Below are 15,548 nucleotides of genomic sequence, written 5' to 3'. Positions count from 1 at the left end.
AAAACAATACTTTTTTTTATAATATTGATTAGGTAACAACCGTTTAAATGTCTATTTCATGCTACATTTTACCGAAATGAAATTTATGACATTGTAGGATGAAATGGGTAACTTATTGAAACATCTGATTTTGAGGGGCCGTGTCCTACACAAACTACTTTGAATCGCTTCATTACAGCTATACAAAACCAGAAAGTTAAAAGTTATGTACACTTTACTTATCATTCAAAGACATTTACACTGGTAAAATATAAATACTTAAACTTTACTGGAAGCAGGAAATCTTCATGGGGGCCGTGTCCTACACGATGTTTGTGGACATCCCAACTGCTGGTTTTAACACCAAATGTCTTAGTTATGTGTATATAAAACCATTGAAATTCTTCGACGTCGGTTTGTGTGCTACATTATAAGACACTGCAAATTTTCATAAAGATTACATGTCAACCGATAGATACCACCATGTAAACGTCTTCATTGAGAGAACGTTTTGTATACGCATCACACAATATACCATAAGCGATGTATTTTTTTATTCTGTTACTTCCCAGGTTTTTCCATATTCTGGTATTCCCGTGACAGTAACTGAATAACCAAAGACCAAAATTAGCGTTGTTTTGACCAAGATTTACAATTTCGGCGTCTTTGAATTTAAAGCATTTATAAAAAGTCCCTGCATAACACAAATTTTTGGCCATTTTTAGTGGTATAAACACATCATAAAATGCCTGAATGTTGACAGATTCACTTCCCGTTTGTTGTGTTGCAGAAAGATATAATAAATCACCATAAAAGAAACCTTACTTCATACTGTTCATCAGAAATACCATATAACATGCTCAGTCACCAATGTGCGCACTTTATTGTGATATTGCCGAATACGAGTAAAAAGCTAAATCTCTCAGCAGGATACGGCATTGACGAGACGCGCCGTAACAAATGTGTCAAATCTTATGATAGACTTGGTTTACATTGAAGTTTTCTGAGACTGTTACAGAAACTATTAAATATTTCGTTACAATTTTCAAAACTAAATTATGTGATATGTAACTTCTTGATTTAAAACATTAAATTTTCTAGCTGACTGAGTTTTAAACATTTGGCGTAACTGTAGAGAACATTCAATCAATTTTCTGTCAATATTTGTCCCATTACTACTTACGTTTAATAAAAATTAACATTTACAATGCCTAATTACGTGTTACCGGCAGATGCGTCGGTTGCGGTCCATTCAAAATCAGTGCATTCATGCATACACGTCACTCAAAATAGTTTTATATTTATTTTACTCTGATGAAAGAAGTTCCTCAAACATACAATTGTTTATTGCGACAAAGTGGGTCTCAAAAATAATATCCTGTGTCCTACACTACGCTAGGTAAAATGCCACTGTTTTCCATTACACATTATTTCTTTCAAATAACTGTTTAAAAAGAAACACGTTAAATAAAGTCTGACATCGGACATGTTTGTCTTAACCAAATAAGCGCTAAGACTGGAATAAATATCAGCCGAAAGGGACGCTTGACCTAAAATAAATGCCAGCCCTCTCTATGTTCAATTCTCCATTTCCTCCGTTCAGAGAAAATCCTTCCATAACAAATGATTTAGATCCACAAATCCACAAATTACTGTAAACGAGAACTTCCATCGCGTGAAGAAGCTTTTCTAAAAAATAAAACGCTACCAGTTTATAAAAGACAAGCGCACCGTTCCATATTCTACGGTGCCCCTAAAGTGACATGTTACACACTTTTTTTCCAATTAGGTAATGTGAGACTTTTTGTTATTTCGTTTAAACGAAATGATTTCGTTTAAACGAACTAACTAATAACTTAAATAATCATTTCGTTTAAACGAAATAACTTATTTCGTTTAAACGAAATGATTTTAAACGAAATGATTTCGTTTAAACGTAATAAGTTATTTCGTTTAAACGAAATAAGTTATTTCGTTTAAACGAAATGATAAGTCTCACATTACCTAATTGGAAAAAATGTGTGTAACATATCACTTTAGGGGCACCGTAATATTGAGGTTTATTTAAAACTTCATTTGTAACGTGGCAGTCAATACTTTTTCGATTGGATTAACGGACTTAACATTTCAGGCAACAATAAACTGAATTACGATTTATTGATGATTATGAATACAACAGATGCATAAAGAGTGAAACAAAAATAAATATCAGACAAGTGTTATCGTGCATTTTTGATAGTGGTTGCATGATACAACATCAGATATGTGTAATGATCTCAGTGAACTATGGTTCTCTGTGAAAACTCATGTTACAAATACTGTTCTAATGTTTTAGAATGTGTTACAGGGGCCTCCGTGGCCGAGTGACTTCGAATCATTTGCCCCTCACCGATGTGAGCTCGAACCTCACTCGGATCGATGAGTTCTCCATGCGAGGAAGACTTCCAGCTGACTTATGTAAGGTTGGTGGTTCTACCCAGGTGCCTGCCCGTAATGGAATAATGCTCGGAGGGGCACCTGGGGTCTTCCTCCGCCATCAAGGCTGGAAAGTCGTCATGCTACCCTCCAACCACCCAGCCTTAAAAGCCCAGCCTTAAAAGACACGGAAAAGAGAAAACAAAACAAGCAAGCAAATGTGTTAGCGCGTGTAATTTCTTAATTAATACCAAATATAAACAATTGTAAAATATCCAAGCTACCTTTGCTTCATTTAAACCAGTATACACCATTTAGTCCTATAATAAACAGCTTTTGACAGAAAGACAATGTATTAAACTTAGACTTCACACATAACTGAAATGATCATTTTTGCGACTTTTGTCGAGTATTACATGGCCTTTAATACGGCTCTCATGATAAGAAATGAATAATATGTTTTTAAATCGCTTAAATTTTATTGCATCTTAAATTCCACTGGCATATCTTTGAGGACTTCAATTATTAAATGGATCATTTATGATGATTGACTTTTTCCTGATTTCGGCCTCCAACCTTCTATAATCTCTCGAACCTTGAACTGTTCAAAGGTATTGAGATAAAAAGGTTCCAGTTTTAATAGATTTAGATCAAGCTGCCTGAAAAAGGCCCCATCGAGTTTGTTTGCATCACATTTTTCAGCAAACCTATCCAAATTGCATATCTTGAAACACTCCACCAGCTCCTCTACCGAGTAAGAATAGAAATCTTCTTTAGGCTGACTTTCTCTACCCATTCTGTTTCGATCTGACACACCTGTACCCGGTATCGAATGTGGATTCTTTTTCTCAAATACTTTTATCATTCTACGAACAATGTCTTCATCATCTTCTACTTGGTCATATAGTTTATCGTCATCAGTGATGTTGGTTTTAGGTGGCAACGCAGGTAAAGGTCTGTCTTTATTCATTTCAAAGGCTTTAGATAACGCCCCTGTTTCGTATTCTTGCTGCTGGTTGTTGGAGTCTTCAACATCTTTCTTGCATTCACCATCATCCCAATTACCACGTTCCGGATTACTCTTCGAACGCATCACGGCTTTCCTGTATTTCTTTTTATCTGCATTAGTTGCGTGCTCTTCTTTTGTTCTGGTTCCTAATGATATCTGCGCATGCATTTTATCAATTCCATGTCTTGCTTTCTTTTGAATTGTCTTTAGCACATGCTTATTTTCTTTCTTTGCCTAAATATCAAATATATGTAAAACCTTTCGTAAATGTCCATATAATTTCATTGTAGAGCACGCTTGCGGTGAGCTCGATATAATTGTCACTTTTGGCGAGTGGGTGTATGTGCGTGCGTGCGTCCGTGAGTGTGTGCGTCCGTCCGTGCATGCGTCCATCCGATTTTGTCCGGACCATAACTTTGATATGCACGGACCAATCTTATTTATATTTGGTATGAATGTTTAACTCAGTGAGAAGGAGTGTCATGTGCAAACCCAATGTTGGAGGTTAAAGATCAAATTTAAGTTTGTCCGGAGCATTTCTTCTTCATGCATGGTTAGATTTTGATGTAACTTGGCATGAATGTTCACCATTATGAGACGGAGTGTCATGTGCAAGAACCAGGTCCCTATGTCAAAGGTCAAGGTCACACTTGACAGCTGGCGGGCTCGACATTCTGCCCGTGGGCATACTTGTTTTTGTAGCTATAGTAACCATTGACTTGTGGTTTCATAGACAAAGCGTTTGTGAGGCGTTTCCTCTCATTTAAAAAAGAGAGGAAAATCAAACAGATTAGTTTAGGGAAAGTGATATGAAGGATTTTGACATAAATTCTTAATATATCAGATGATGTTTGTCTCGTACTAACAGAATATTTTTTGTGTACCCAAAACTAGTTTTTTTATTATTGAAATATAATTGAGAATGATACCTTATTTATATGAAGCAAATCGTTTGGATGTCCATGCCCTCGCATGCGAGCTGAGAAAAGAAATATAAAGCTAGTATGAACAACAAGTACTATGAACAATTAGTGGTATATCCAGCAATTCAAGAGCACACTATTTAATAATATCGATAAAACATCCTCTGGGATTGGAAGCATAGACGAACGCAACCAAGCCGGTTTGGTATCTGTTTATGAAAGGTTGTGAAATGTGCAACACCACTCACGCCCTTACAGCCTCGTCTAAACGGAATTGTATTGTATAGATATACATAACAGGAATCCATGATTCCAAAGGACAACACCGCTGACTGAGTTAAAGTATAGGGAGATCATTTTACGGTGACCACACGGCAAGACTGCTGTTGTAATAATAGCAACTACAATCTATAGCCATATTTCATTAGCAATATAATGAGGTGAAATAAATGAAAGGAAGGAAAGCTATGTTGAAAATTAGAAAAGAATTGGTGTGATAATAACTTGTAATTGCTAACAGTCAAAGTCTGTGATCTACAACTTCACTCCGATATCTTTATTACGAAAATGGTAAAATGTTATAACATACACTTTATCTAGTATATACATTTAGTCCATGATTTTGCACAAATGTTGATATAAGACTAGCTTGCTAACGTGCCATTTTTGGCATTTGATATACTTCAGCAATCATTTCCCTCTTTATCATGTGTAAAACAAAAACGAGGGGCAGTCATTAAAAACCCGAACAGTGCGAATACATTTGTTTTACTTTAAAATAGAATTAATTCTGCATTGTGTTTACATTTGGCCCCTTTATTTTAAAGATGCAAAGAATTTGTGTCTACACAGATAAGTAAATGTGAAGGAGCATCGAGCACTTCAAACGTCAAAATAGTGACGTTACGTTTTTAATTTTTTCCGTTTTGACTGAATTCAATCCATATGGTACTTGACCGCATTTATAGGCACTGCATTTTGAACAGTCATCTTGAGCTCGTGTAACGATTCAAACTTTATACCACCAAATTAATCGTTAACTTTTAAAGGTAAAGGAAAGTCGATGGGTCCTAGGCCTGAACTACATAGAGAATGATCAAAACGCTAACATCCTAAGTATCATCAGAACGATGACTTGCTGTATTGTCTTAATAGGAGTTAAATTCTCTGTTTGGAGAAACTAAGCTTGCTCGTTGGTATCACTTCTAAGATGGCACAGAATGCTCCGTGAGCTTCCATTGCATACTTCTATATTGACTTTTGTGTACAATGTTAAAGTTTCATGTGGACATCGAGCATGTATTAAAGTTACAGCATCGTATATATTTTGACGATTCAGATAAAAAAGTAACCACTGTCAAAACTAAAAAAAGCAAAAACATTTTAAATATATTTCCAAAGTGCTCCGTGCCACTAAATAGGCGTTGCTAAAGTAACGGATCACAACGTACTGCTTCGATACTTTAAGAACTGCTCAGATGTTCTTACACATGAATGCAAATATTCTTTACCGTACCGTACTCTCAATGCTCTCTTCAAAAATACTTTTTCTGGAAGTCAATGACTGCTCCTCGTATAGTTAAGTCGGTCAAAACGAGAAAAAGTTAATATTACGTGGAACAGCGGGAAGTGGTTCCTCCGGTTCCTCGAAGTCATGTATGGCCCCTCCTGAAATATCCGTAGCTAAACATCAGAATGAAAGTTAAATATGGCTTGGTAATGATTTCCGGAATTATTTTATTATATCATTACTCGTGGCGTAGATTATATCATCAGGAGAAATTTAATAATACATGTTTTAAGGGACTAATCTGTATCCAATAGTAATTAAAAATTGTACATACGAGCCGCGTCATAGGAAAACCAACATAGTGCATTTGCGACCAGCATGGATCCAGACCAGCCTGCGCATCCGCGCAGTCTGGTCAAGATCCAAGATGTTCGCTTTCAAAGCCTATCGCATTTAGAGAAACCGTTAGCGAACAGCATGGATCCTGACCAGACTGCGCGGATGCGCGGATGCGCAGGCTGGTCTGGATCCGTGCTGGTCGCAAATGCACTATGTTGGTTTTCCCATGGTGTGGTTCATATACAGCTGAAACTTGGTATCTGTATTCTACTTCGAGATAATCGAAATCGACTCAAAATAATAGTGTATTGTGCACGGGAAAAATCGAAAATGTCTTCGACATAATTTGAATTTTGATATTTAAGCGAGTTCGATATACCAAGTTTCAACTGTAATTAGCTAAAATCTATGAACCAAAAGCATATCTTCGCGAATAAAAAATGCAGTACACTTAAAACCGTATTAAATAAATATTTCGGATTGAACGTCATAACTTCTTTTGTTAAAGTTTAATTCGCTGATATATATGAAAAGCCGGCGCGCCATGCGTTTATGCGAATTGCTCAATGTGTTACGCTTTTTGCTAAATGCCTAATGCGTAATGCTTCATATGAAATGCTGAATGCGAAATGCGTCTTGCTTCTTGCTAAATGCTTTATGCGGCATGCAAATGCGACGTGCCACCACGCGTGATTTTGTTACTATTTATAGTGATGCTTGCTAATTATAGTATCACAGAGGTTTAAGTTTCGACCAGTCAGATATAGCAATTGTCGGTACTGCCGTACAAGGGGATTTCCGTAAATTTCCGCGCCAAACTGTCATGGAAGCCGCATGTAAGACGTATGGTACGTCCCTAAGTAAATTTCCTGCAGCTCACTTTTGTCCCCATTGTTGGGCAAAAGTGATGAGAAAGAAAACCCGTCAGCGATGCAATTTCACTTGCGAAATGGAATACAGGTTTTGTCCACACAAAAGTGAGCTGCAGGAAATTTACTTAGGGACGCACCACACGTCTTACATGCGGCTTCCATGACAGTTTGGCGCGGAAATTTACGGAAATCCCTATGTACGGCAGTACCGAGAATTGCTATATCTGACTGGTCGAAACTGAAACCTCTATGATACTATAATTAGCAAACATCACTATAAATAGTAACAAAATCACGCGTGGTGGCACGTCGCATTTGCATGCCGCATAAAGCATTTAGCAAGAAGCAAGACGCATTTCACATGAAGCATTACGCATTAAGCATTTAGCAAAAAGCAATTTGCATTTAGCAAAAAGCATAACACATTGTGCAATTCGCATAAAGCATTTCACAAAACGCAAAAACCATTTCGCAAAACGCATGTATGTACCCTAGTCTGAAATTTTCTTCAATACAGCTGTGAGGCACATGATCACAAAATGGCTGTCAATTCTTTAGTAAAGCTGCCCCAGCAATGTAGATTCGAATCAAAATGTTCACTAATCTTTCACAACAAAATGTCCAAATGTCAAATAAAATATCCAGAATTAATTACAGCCAAAGTGCTAGGTTCACTACTACAAGGTGCCTTTTTTTGTCTCAATTTATCCGGGTGCACAGCCGCAGATTCGACAAAAAGGTAAGCAAAAAGCATAACTCATTTCGAAATTCGCATTAAGCACTTAGCAAAAAGCAATTCGCATTAAACATTTAGCAAAATGCAATTCGCATTTAGCAAAGAGCATAACACATTGTGCAATTCGCATAAAGCATTTCGCAAAACGCAAAATCCATTACACATAAAGCATTTCGCATGTGGCATTGCGCATTTCGCATTTAACAAAACGCATGGCGCGTCGGCTTTCCATAGATATAGCAGTGTTTCGCATGTCTCCTACTTCTATTTACTATGGATCTTTACACTGGTTATAAAAATAAAAGTTTACCTTCGATGACTTCCCCTGGCAGTTCACAATTTCCCTTTTTATCCATTTCTAGAATACTAGCAAATAAAAAATGCAAATAATTATTTGAGTACAAAATAGAGAAGTATTTTCCTATAAATAACACGAAGAATTGGTAACAATTCAGATTTATCTCAAAGCAAATGATACATTCCGTGTAACCAGGGTCTTTCATTTTGAGTGACCCTGGTGTAACTTAAGGAACATACAGTGTAGAACATACATCGAGCAATCAAGAAATTGTAGACGAAGGCAGGGGCAATGAATGGAAGGTAAAAATTATAAAATAGAAGCTTAAAATGGGAATATAAGATAGTACCCTATCCATTGGGTTCAGCATAAACATGCCAGAAAATGGTATTGATATTCTAAGCATTATTTAACTATCAGTTATAAACTTGGATTTGTACAACACCATTTTACATAATTTACAGCTTTAGTATAGCATAGCAGTATTCTAATATATTATCATAAATACACTTTCGCAACGAATGTTACATGCTCTTTTATGAATAATGTTTTCGTAGCCAGCTGCCGGTTTATTTTCTAAAATACAAACTTTTAACATAATGCTAAAGAAAAGCATGATGAGGAATACAAACCATTTGGATTAAGATTTTAGTCTAAGTAGTTTTCTAACATTTTGATGCTGTCTCCATTTTGCTAAGAAGGTAAAGAAGTGATGAACTGTCGAGGAAATGAATTTAAAACTGTAGCAATTGTGTCCACTTTTCGGATTAAAATCTTGCTTCTGGCGTGCAAGTTGTTGTTAGTACCACATAGTATATATTATGTAGTTTACCTGGTGAATACAAATGAAATATTACATTGAGCCGCACCACGAGAAAACCAACATAGTGCGTCTGCGACCAGCATGGATCCAGACCAGCCATGAGAAAACCAACATAGTGCATTTGCGACCAGCATGAATCCAGACCAGCCTGCGCATCCGCGCAGTCTGGTCAGGATCCATGATGTTCGCTTTCAAAGCCTATTGCAATTAGAGAAACTGTTAGCGAACAGCATGGATCCTGGCCAGACTGCGCGGATGCGCAGGCTGGTCTGGATTCATGCTGGTCGCAAATGCACTATGTTGGTTTTCTCATGGCGTGGCTCAGTTATATTCTGATGTTTATGGTTGGCAAATTATTGTTGCAATTTTGTCGTTTTGTTTCCTTTTGAACAATAGCATTACAAATACATGAAACACTGTAAAGCTGAAACATACCTATCAAAACGTAACATAACACTTTGATACTTTGTAGAGAGAGGTGTTTCACATTTCATTACCTCTATGAACAGACTCAATCAAACCGAGTCTGCTATTATACTTGGTTGTATTATTTGCTTCACAGGGACCTTTTCACAGATTTTATTTACTATTCGGACTAAAGCCCTCGTGGTTCAATTCCTGTGCATCTTGACCCTGAACATTGATAAATCAGGCAACAAACCACTCGCAGGCCTTGATTTTTTTAAATATTCCTGCACATACATAAGATTTTTTTTCACTGTATTTCTGCATTTCATCACAGAGTAATGAGAGGCAAATATATCCCTAGTGCAGCCATTCATGGAGATATGGGTTGAAACTCCATCATTTTACCAGTGGAAAGCAATATGTAACCATAGAAATCGTTGTCTTAACTATGATAATACAATAATCAATAAGAAAATATTTGAGTGACATTTAGCCAAAGGAAGCAACAGATGTAAACATCAAAACACCATTGTTTTTCCCTTTAAGACTAGATACGAAGTTGAACGATATTGCAAAGTACAACTATTATATTCTTATAGATCTGCTTTGACAAAGTTCAGGTGTGGTGTTAAACCACTGCGGCTTGAAACCGGGCGGTATGGGGGATTGTCTAAAATCGAGAGGACTTGTCCTTTCTGCAAAACCATTGTTGAAAATGAAATGCATGTTCTGTTAAACTGCCAAACTTATTCTGCTAATAGAAATTTACTTTTTGAAAAAGTCTATTCTTTAGGTCATTATTTTAGAATACTAAATGATACTGAAAAGTATCAGTTTCTGTATACCCACTCGGATATGATAAGAATTTTAGCAACCCCCACCCCCACCCCACAAAACAAAAATGTTGCGTTATACTGAAGATCCGAAATAACACTCTATACAGTAGAAATAGTAATGCGGCATATATATTAGTCTTTTGTTTCTGTTTCTAGCTTGGTATTGTTTTGTAGTAGAAATGTAGACTTTGCATTATTTTAGCTTAGTATTAGATCTATAATTTTAAGAACCATTTTGCTATATTTTATTTTTTAGCCTGTATCGGCTTCTTTTATTATATTTCAGGTTATTTCTGCTAATCTGTACACCCTAATTCAAATAAGAGGTGATATATATTTCCTGTATTATTAAGTACTTTTAGCTTAACTTGTTTGCATTGACTATATATGTTATTGTTCTGTGCTTTATTTGATATTTTAGACACATAGTATTTAATCTTTATTTTAGTGGTACTTGTATAAGGGTATTATAATATGACAAAGTTTGTTTGTTTTAGAGTATGTCTAGTGTCTTATAATTTTCTATTTCAAGAATGGCTATGTACAGTTTGTAATGAAATTTTATATGACTTGTAATTGTACATAGATGAGACTCAAATAGATAAATACAGAATGCATTTGTAGCTTGTCCTGCTGTCTTAAAGAAATGATTACGAGTAACTACAATATTTTTACAGAAAGAACTAGAACTACATCTAAGGTATAATTTCTACTATCTTACCGACGTTTTCATTATCCATCTACTCTTCCTCTTGTACAAACAGATATAAGAATATATGCAACAACTGTTAAAATTTACGCAGTTTGTAACATATTTTGTTCATATATAGAAAGAAAGATGACATTGCATCCTCGGCAGCATTGTCTGATCAAACACGGAAGTTGCTGGGTTAAAAAGAAAAAAAGAAAAGAAATGACATTCTTTTGCAAAATATGTTTTGAAAGATGTAAACAGGAAGTTTTATAAAATGCATACCTATACTGAGGTAAAGTATTTTTTTATAATAATGACTTATATTTAGTTATGTGAGAGATAAGTACTGGGTTGATATTAAAGTATCTTTAATTGTTCCCAATCATGTATTCTGTTCTTATTTTTAGGAACGTTCATTGTTGAAGCTATAATACTCCAAACCCTTACTAATACATAGAATATATTACATATGTCTTTTCACAATGAATTTATTAAACAAGTTGAATGAATAATAGCATGCGAGGTTTTACCGAGCATTCTATCCCTTTTTCAACGATTTTAATAAATGAAGCGTTGAGTGACACAATTGTAATATTCCAGTATCACATGTTAGATGATTTTCCAACTGAAAAATTGAAATAATTCTTTTCTATCTTTACCTATTTTGGACGAAGTCACCTCGACCAACGTCTACTATGCTTCGAACGATGTCAACATCAAAATGTTATTACACAAGTGTAATGTCAAAATAATATAATGACTTTATTTCACACACACGACTTCAAAGATATGATGAAAAAGAAAGCGGGAAGGAATAGTTAATTATCAGTGATTAAAAAGTCATATCAGAATTGCCGTTAAATTTTGATTATTGTTTAAGTGGTCCATAAGAAATATGTGTAAAGGACGATTTTTCTGAATCAAACACCCAAGGCATGAAACATTGCAGGCGGCTTGCAGTGTTTCCGTAGAATCACAAGCGATCGGAGACCTTGAAATGTGCGCAGTTATAATCAATGACTGGATGAATAGAAACATACTGAAAATGAACACTTCCAAAACTGAATTTATTATGTTTGATAGCAGACCTCAATTGAACAAATGTTTTACAAATTCCATTAACATCGCTGGTGATGATGTAAAACGTGAAAGCACAGTTAGATATCTCGGTGCATTTCTTGACGAAACCTTGAACTTTAAAGATCATATAAATCGCAAATATCGTACAGCCATGACGAATAAAGAACATCCGAAAATACTTAACAAAAGCAGCCACTGAAATTTTAGTTTTGTTTCTAGTTATTTCACATCTGAATTATTGCAATGTCATACTGTATGGTGGTGCGTATGATGCAACGTATTCAAAACATGTACGCAAAACTTGTCCTTAACAGGAGGAAATTTGACATTTCTAAACAAGTATTGTACCACTTACATTGGTTGACAGTGAAAGCAAGAATTGAGTTCAAGATACTATCTTTCATGTATAGCTGTCACACTGGCAGAGCACCTCTGTACTTAACAAAATTGCTTAGTAGACAAGGTCTGAGATCGTCTGAAAATTCTGAATGTCGTTATATTGTTCCATATAACAAGTGCAAAACATTCAATGAAAGAAGTTTCTGTACTATTGGTCCAAAACTTTGGAATGAACTGCCGTTGGAACTACGCAAAAGTGAATCACTTGACACATTAAAAAAATCTCAAGACACTCTATTTCAGAGATTTCGCGGCATTGTTTTAAATTTTTGATAACTGTTTATCATGCGAAAACAGCAGGCGATAGTTCTTAAATTTTTGTAAAAGGTTTTACATTTCAACATTTATATCTCCAAGGTTTGTTTAATAAACGCACTTGTTGGTGAGGCTCTATGGGTAGGGAAGTGTGTAGTATTTCTTTCTTAAATATTATATGATGGCACCATTAACCGGGGAGTTTGAACCTCTATATGCAGCCTGTCTGGGCGCACCAGATGCTTTAAGCACTGGTATTGGCAATGGGGGTAAAATGACCTCAAGGGGAGGGGTGCGATCAGGACTGTTTATTACAATAAGGCTGTTATTGTTGTTGTTGTCGTTGTTGGTGTTGTTGTGATGACTATTATTATCATGGTTATGTACAACGCCATTGAATATATCATTGTATAAACATATAATAGGCGTTTAATCAAATTATTCAGTTTCAGTTTCAGTTTATGACCGCTTGCAAAAATAAAAAAATAAAATCGGAAATATCTATATATACTTGGAAGAAAAAAGCATGGATGCCAATGATTTTAATGGTTTCGTTCTGATGTATATGACAAAAAACTATTTATGCAGTAAAAAAGAGAAGGTGTTGTCCTTTGGAAAAGATATGATAAAAGGTTTAATTGCTTTACATCTTTTATTTAATACATCTTAGAAAAAACTTCTTTTTTTTATTTAAAATTTGGAATGTAAAATAAATCCTAATTATTTGTTTCAGTCACGTAATATTTTATGAACTGAAATGAAAATTAAAGAAAGTGAAATTTAGTCATAGATTGCCTGAGTTCTTGGTACCAAGTTCAAATTGGTCATGCACTTAGCCTGTCCATAACACACACGAAAATGGACATTGTAACATACGTACGCTAATGATAGCTGAAACTGATAGTGTACATACTAAAGTATAGTTAAGGATGTAGGAGCGAATTTTTTTTCTAACGTTAAGAATGTTTTCATACTTTGTGAGCTTGAAGAACATTAGTTTCCAAGACAAACAAGAGAAGAAAAAACACAGGTCACCGAACTCGTTTTAATTTTATAGGGCATTTTCTTCACCCACTGTTTACGCATTTCTGAAATTTTGTAAAATTGAAAAAATGGTGGTACTTTATAAAACATATAATATCCCACTTAATGTTATAGGGATTTCAGGTCTTACAGGTTGATATGAATATAAGGTGATGTCAGTATTATATAAGCTTAAATGTCACTAACAAATCTCTTTCATTTTTACATGTTGACATAATTACCCCACCCACTATATTTTCAACGGAAAAAACGTATTTAGATCTATCAAAAAAATTCTGACGGTAAGATTTTCAAAATATTTTGCAGCTTTAATGACACACAAAAATGCTTCAAAATGGAAAGAAAAAAAGTTGGGGTCACCGTGCATCTAAGAGAATTATTAAGAAAAAACTGTTAAAAACTGGTGAATTTTGATATTTTTTGTTCTTTTTGTTTTAATTTATATTTTCTAGATAATATAAAGTACTATCTTGAAAACTTTTATTTCAATTATAGCTTATCATTATGTGTATCAGTCAGGAAAATATCAGAACCAAACCTGATCTACTTTAATAGATATTTGAAATTACCTACCCCTACCCCATTGTAAATCTTACGTCAATTTTAGGCAAATCCAGCCAAAAATAAGGGTGAAAATTTTTTTTTCGCAAAAAGTAGAATATATTTGGTTAAATGGTACATTATTAGCCATATTTTAATTATTTAGCATTAATGTTTGGCAAAACTTTTGTTAGAAAGCAATATTGGAAGAAACATTTTTCAAAATGGCGGATATCCTTAAAAAAAAAACTCGTACATCCTGTAGTAAAATTAAAAAAATAATAATGAAATAGAAACAAATTCCAAAAAAAATATTATTAAACATGCAGAGAAAAGAGTCGTATTACTTATATTGTCGTCTAGACAAGCCGTATGTAATGTTTAGCCTCCTATTAGGTTCACATTTCTTCGCCGATTACCTGTCATATGGGATTTAAACTGTCTGCTTTGTGTCAAAACTTGAATTTGGAGCCTTACGCCATCAGCTTGCGTTGCTTATTTGTTAATGGATACTTAATGCATAACAGTTATATACTAGCCACAAAAAGGACACAGTTATGAACTTGAAATCTACGGTTCTGGGTCTTACGTTTACGGCAAATTTTATGTCAAAGTAAATTTACGTTTTTAAATACCTGGATGTAATCATCATAATTTATCAATTATTTTGCGTCTATTTTTCATAACATGATTAAAGATTATATATATTTTGCCATGCGAATGCGTGAAAGAAGGGACCAGAGGTAAACAAAAGTAGATACATATGGGATCTTTTATTGGGGAAAAAAGGCAGACACAAAGATGAAATTGTCTGTACTTACAGAAAGTGTCAACTTGATTATTTGTCCCATTGTTTTCTTAAGTACATCAAAAAATGATCCTTGTATTGGATGAAGAAAGTCCTCAACTGTCAACAATGTGCGATTTATTTTTGTTTTTTGCACACACCTTGGCACACAAGATTCCTCAACCTTTTCTTTAACCAGTTCGCTTCAGCGAAGTGTTTTAATATGACAATTTATACATATTAATGAATGATAAGATGGAGAGTAAATTATCCGTATTTCAATCTTTTAGCATGTTAATCCAAACTCTGACTGCGTAAGCGAAGATTAATTTAGAAACTGACAGTTTCAAATCGGGATTTTTATTTCAATCAGATGTAATAGATATAAATTTTTGAGTAGGCTCTAACTGAAACTTAATAAGATAGTCCCTTGCTTGTCACTTTTATTACCTTTTCACTGTAATAAAATTTTAACACCATGCATGGATAATTACAGGTGATAGTGGATAATTCGCACTTTTATAGCACATGTCTCTTTGAAAAAAGGAGGCATTTAATAACGGCAATAAAATGGGAATTAATAAAAAGACAATGCTTATGT

General features: G+C 34.7%; 1 protein-coding gene across 4 annotated transcripts; it reads right to left on the bottom strand.

Moving 5' to 3' along the window:
- Positions 1-2,609: 2,609 nt before the first annotated feature.
- LOC128555636 (uncharacterized) lies at positions 2,610-15,302 on the bottom strand. Of its 4 annotated transcripts, XM_053538550.1 has the most exons (6): positions 10,870-11,030; positions 8,714-8,913; positions 8,094-8,149; positions 5,941-5,994; positions 4,333-4,382; positions 2,610-3,637 (listed from the first exon to the last, which is right to left on the bottom strand). In XM_053538550.1, the coding sequence occupies exons 3-6, from the start codon at positions 8,137-8,139 to the stop codon at positions 2,933-2,935; spliced, it is 855 nt and encodes a 284-aa protein (XP_053394525.1). In that variant the 5' UTR covers positions 8,140-8,149; positions 8,714-8,913; positions 10,870-11,030; the 3' UTR covers positions 2,610-2,932. The 4 variants fall into 4 exon arrangements, with proteins under 4 accessions (XP_053394525.1, XP_053394526.1, XP_053394527.1 ...); XM_053538551.1 differs by lacking the exons at positions 8,714-8,913; positions 10,870-11,030 and adding an exon at positions 14,982-15,302; XM_053538552.1 differs by lacking the exon at positions 8,714-8,913 and having other exon boundaries at positions 10,870-11,031.
- Positions 15,303-15,548: the final 246 nt, after the last annotated feature.

The sequence above is a fragment of the Mercenaria mercenaria genome, chromosome 3, assembly GCF_021730395.1.
Source record: "Mercenaria mercenaria strain notata chromosome 3, MADL_Memer_1, whole genome shotgun sequence".
Taxonomy (NCBI): domain Eukaryota; kingdom Metazoa; phylum Mollusca; class Bivalvia; order Venerida; family Veneridae; genus Mercenaria; species Mercenaria mercenaria.
The sequence above is the reverse complement of the archived record's forward strand: the minus strand, read 5'-3'. Positions and strand labels throughout refer to the sequence as shown.

What these genes read in the sequence shown, in the direction of transcription:
- LOC128555636 (XM_053538551.1), bottom strand. Translation starts at nt 8,139, where the DNA reads ATGGATAAAAAGGGAAATTGTGAACTGCCAGGGGAAGTCATCGAAG. An exon ending in GCCAGGGGAAGTCATCGAAG is followed by an intron (nt 5,995 to 8,093) that starts GTAAACTTTTAT and finishes CGGATATTTCAG; the next exon opens with GAGGGGCCATACATGACTTC. An exon ending in ACCACTTCCCGCTGTTCCAC is followed by an intron (nt 4,383 to 5,940) that starts GTAATATTAACT and finishes TTCTTTTCTCAG; the next exon opens with CTCGCATGCGAGGGCATGGA.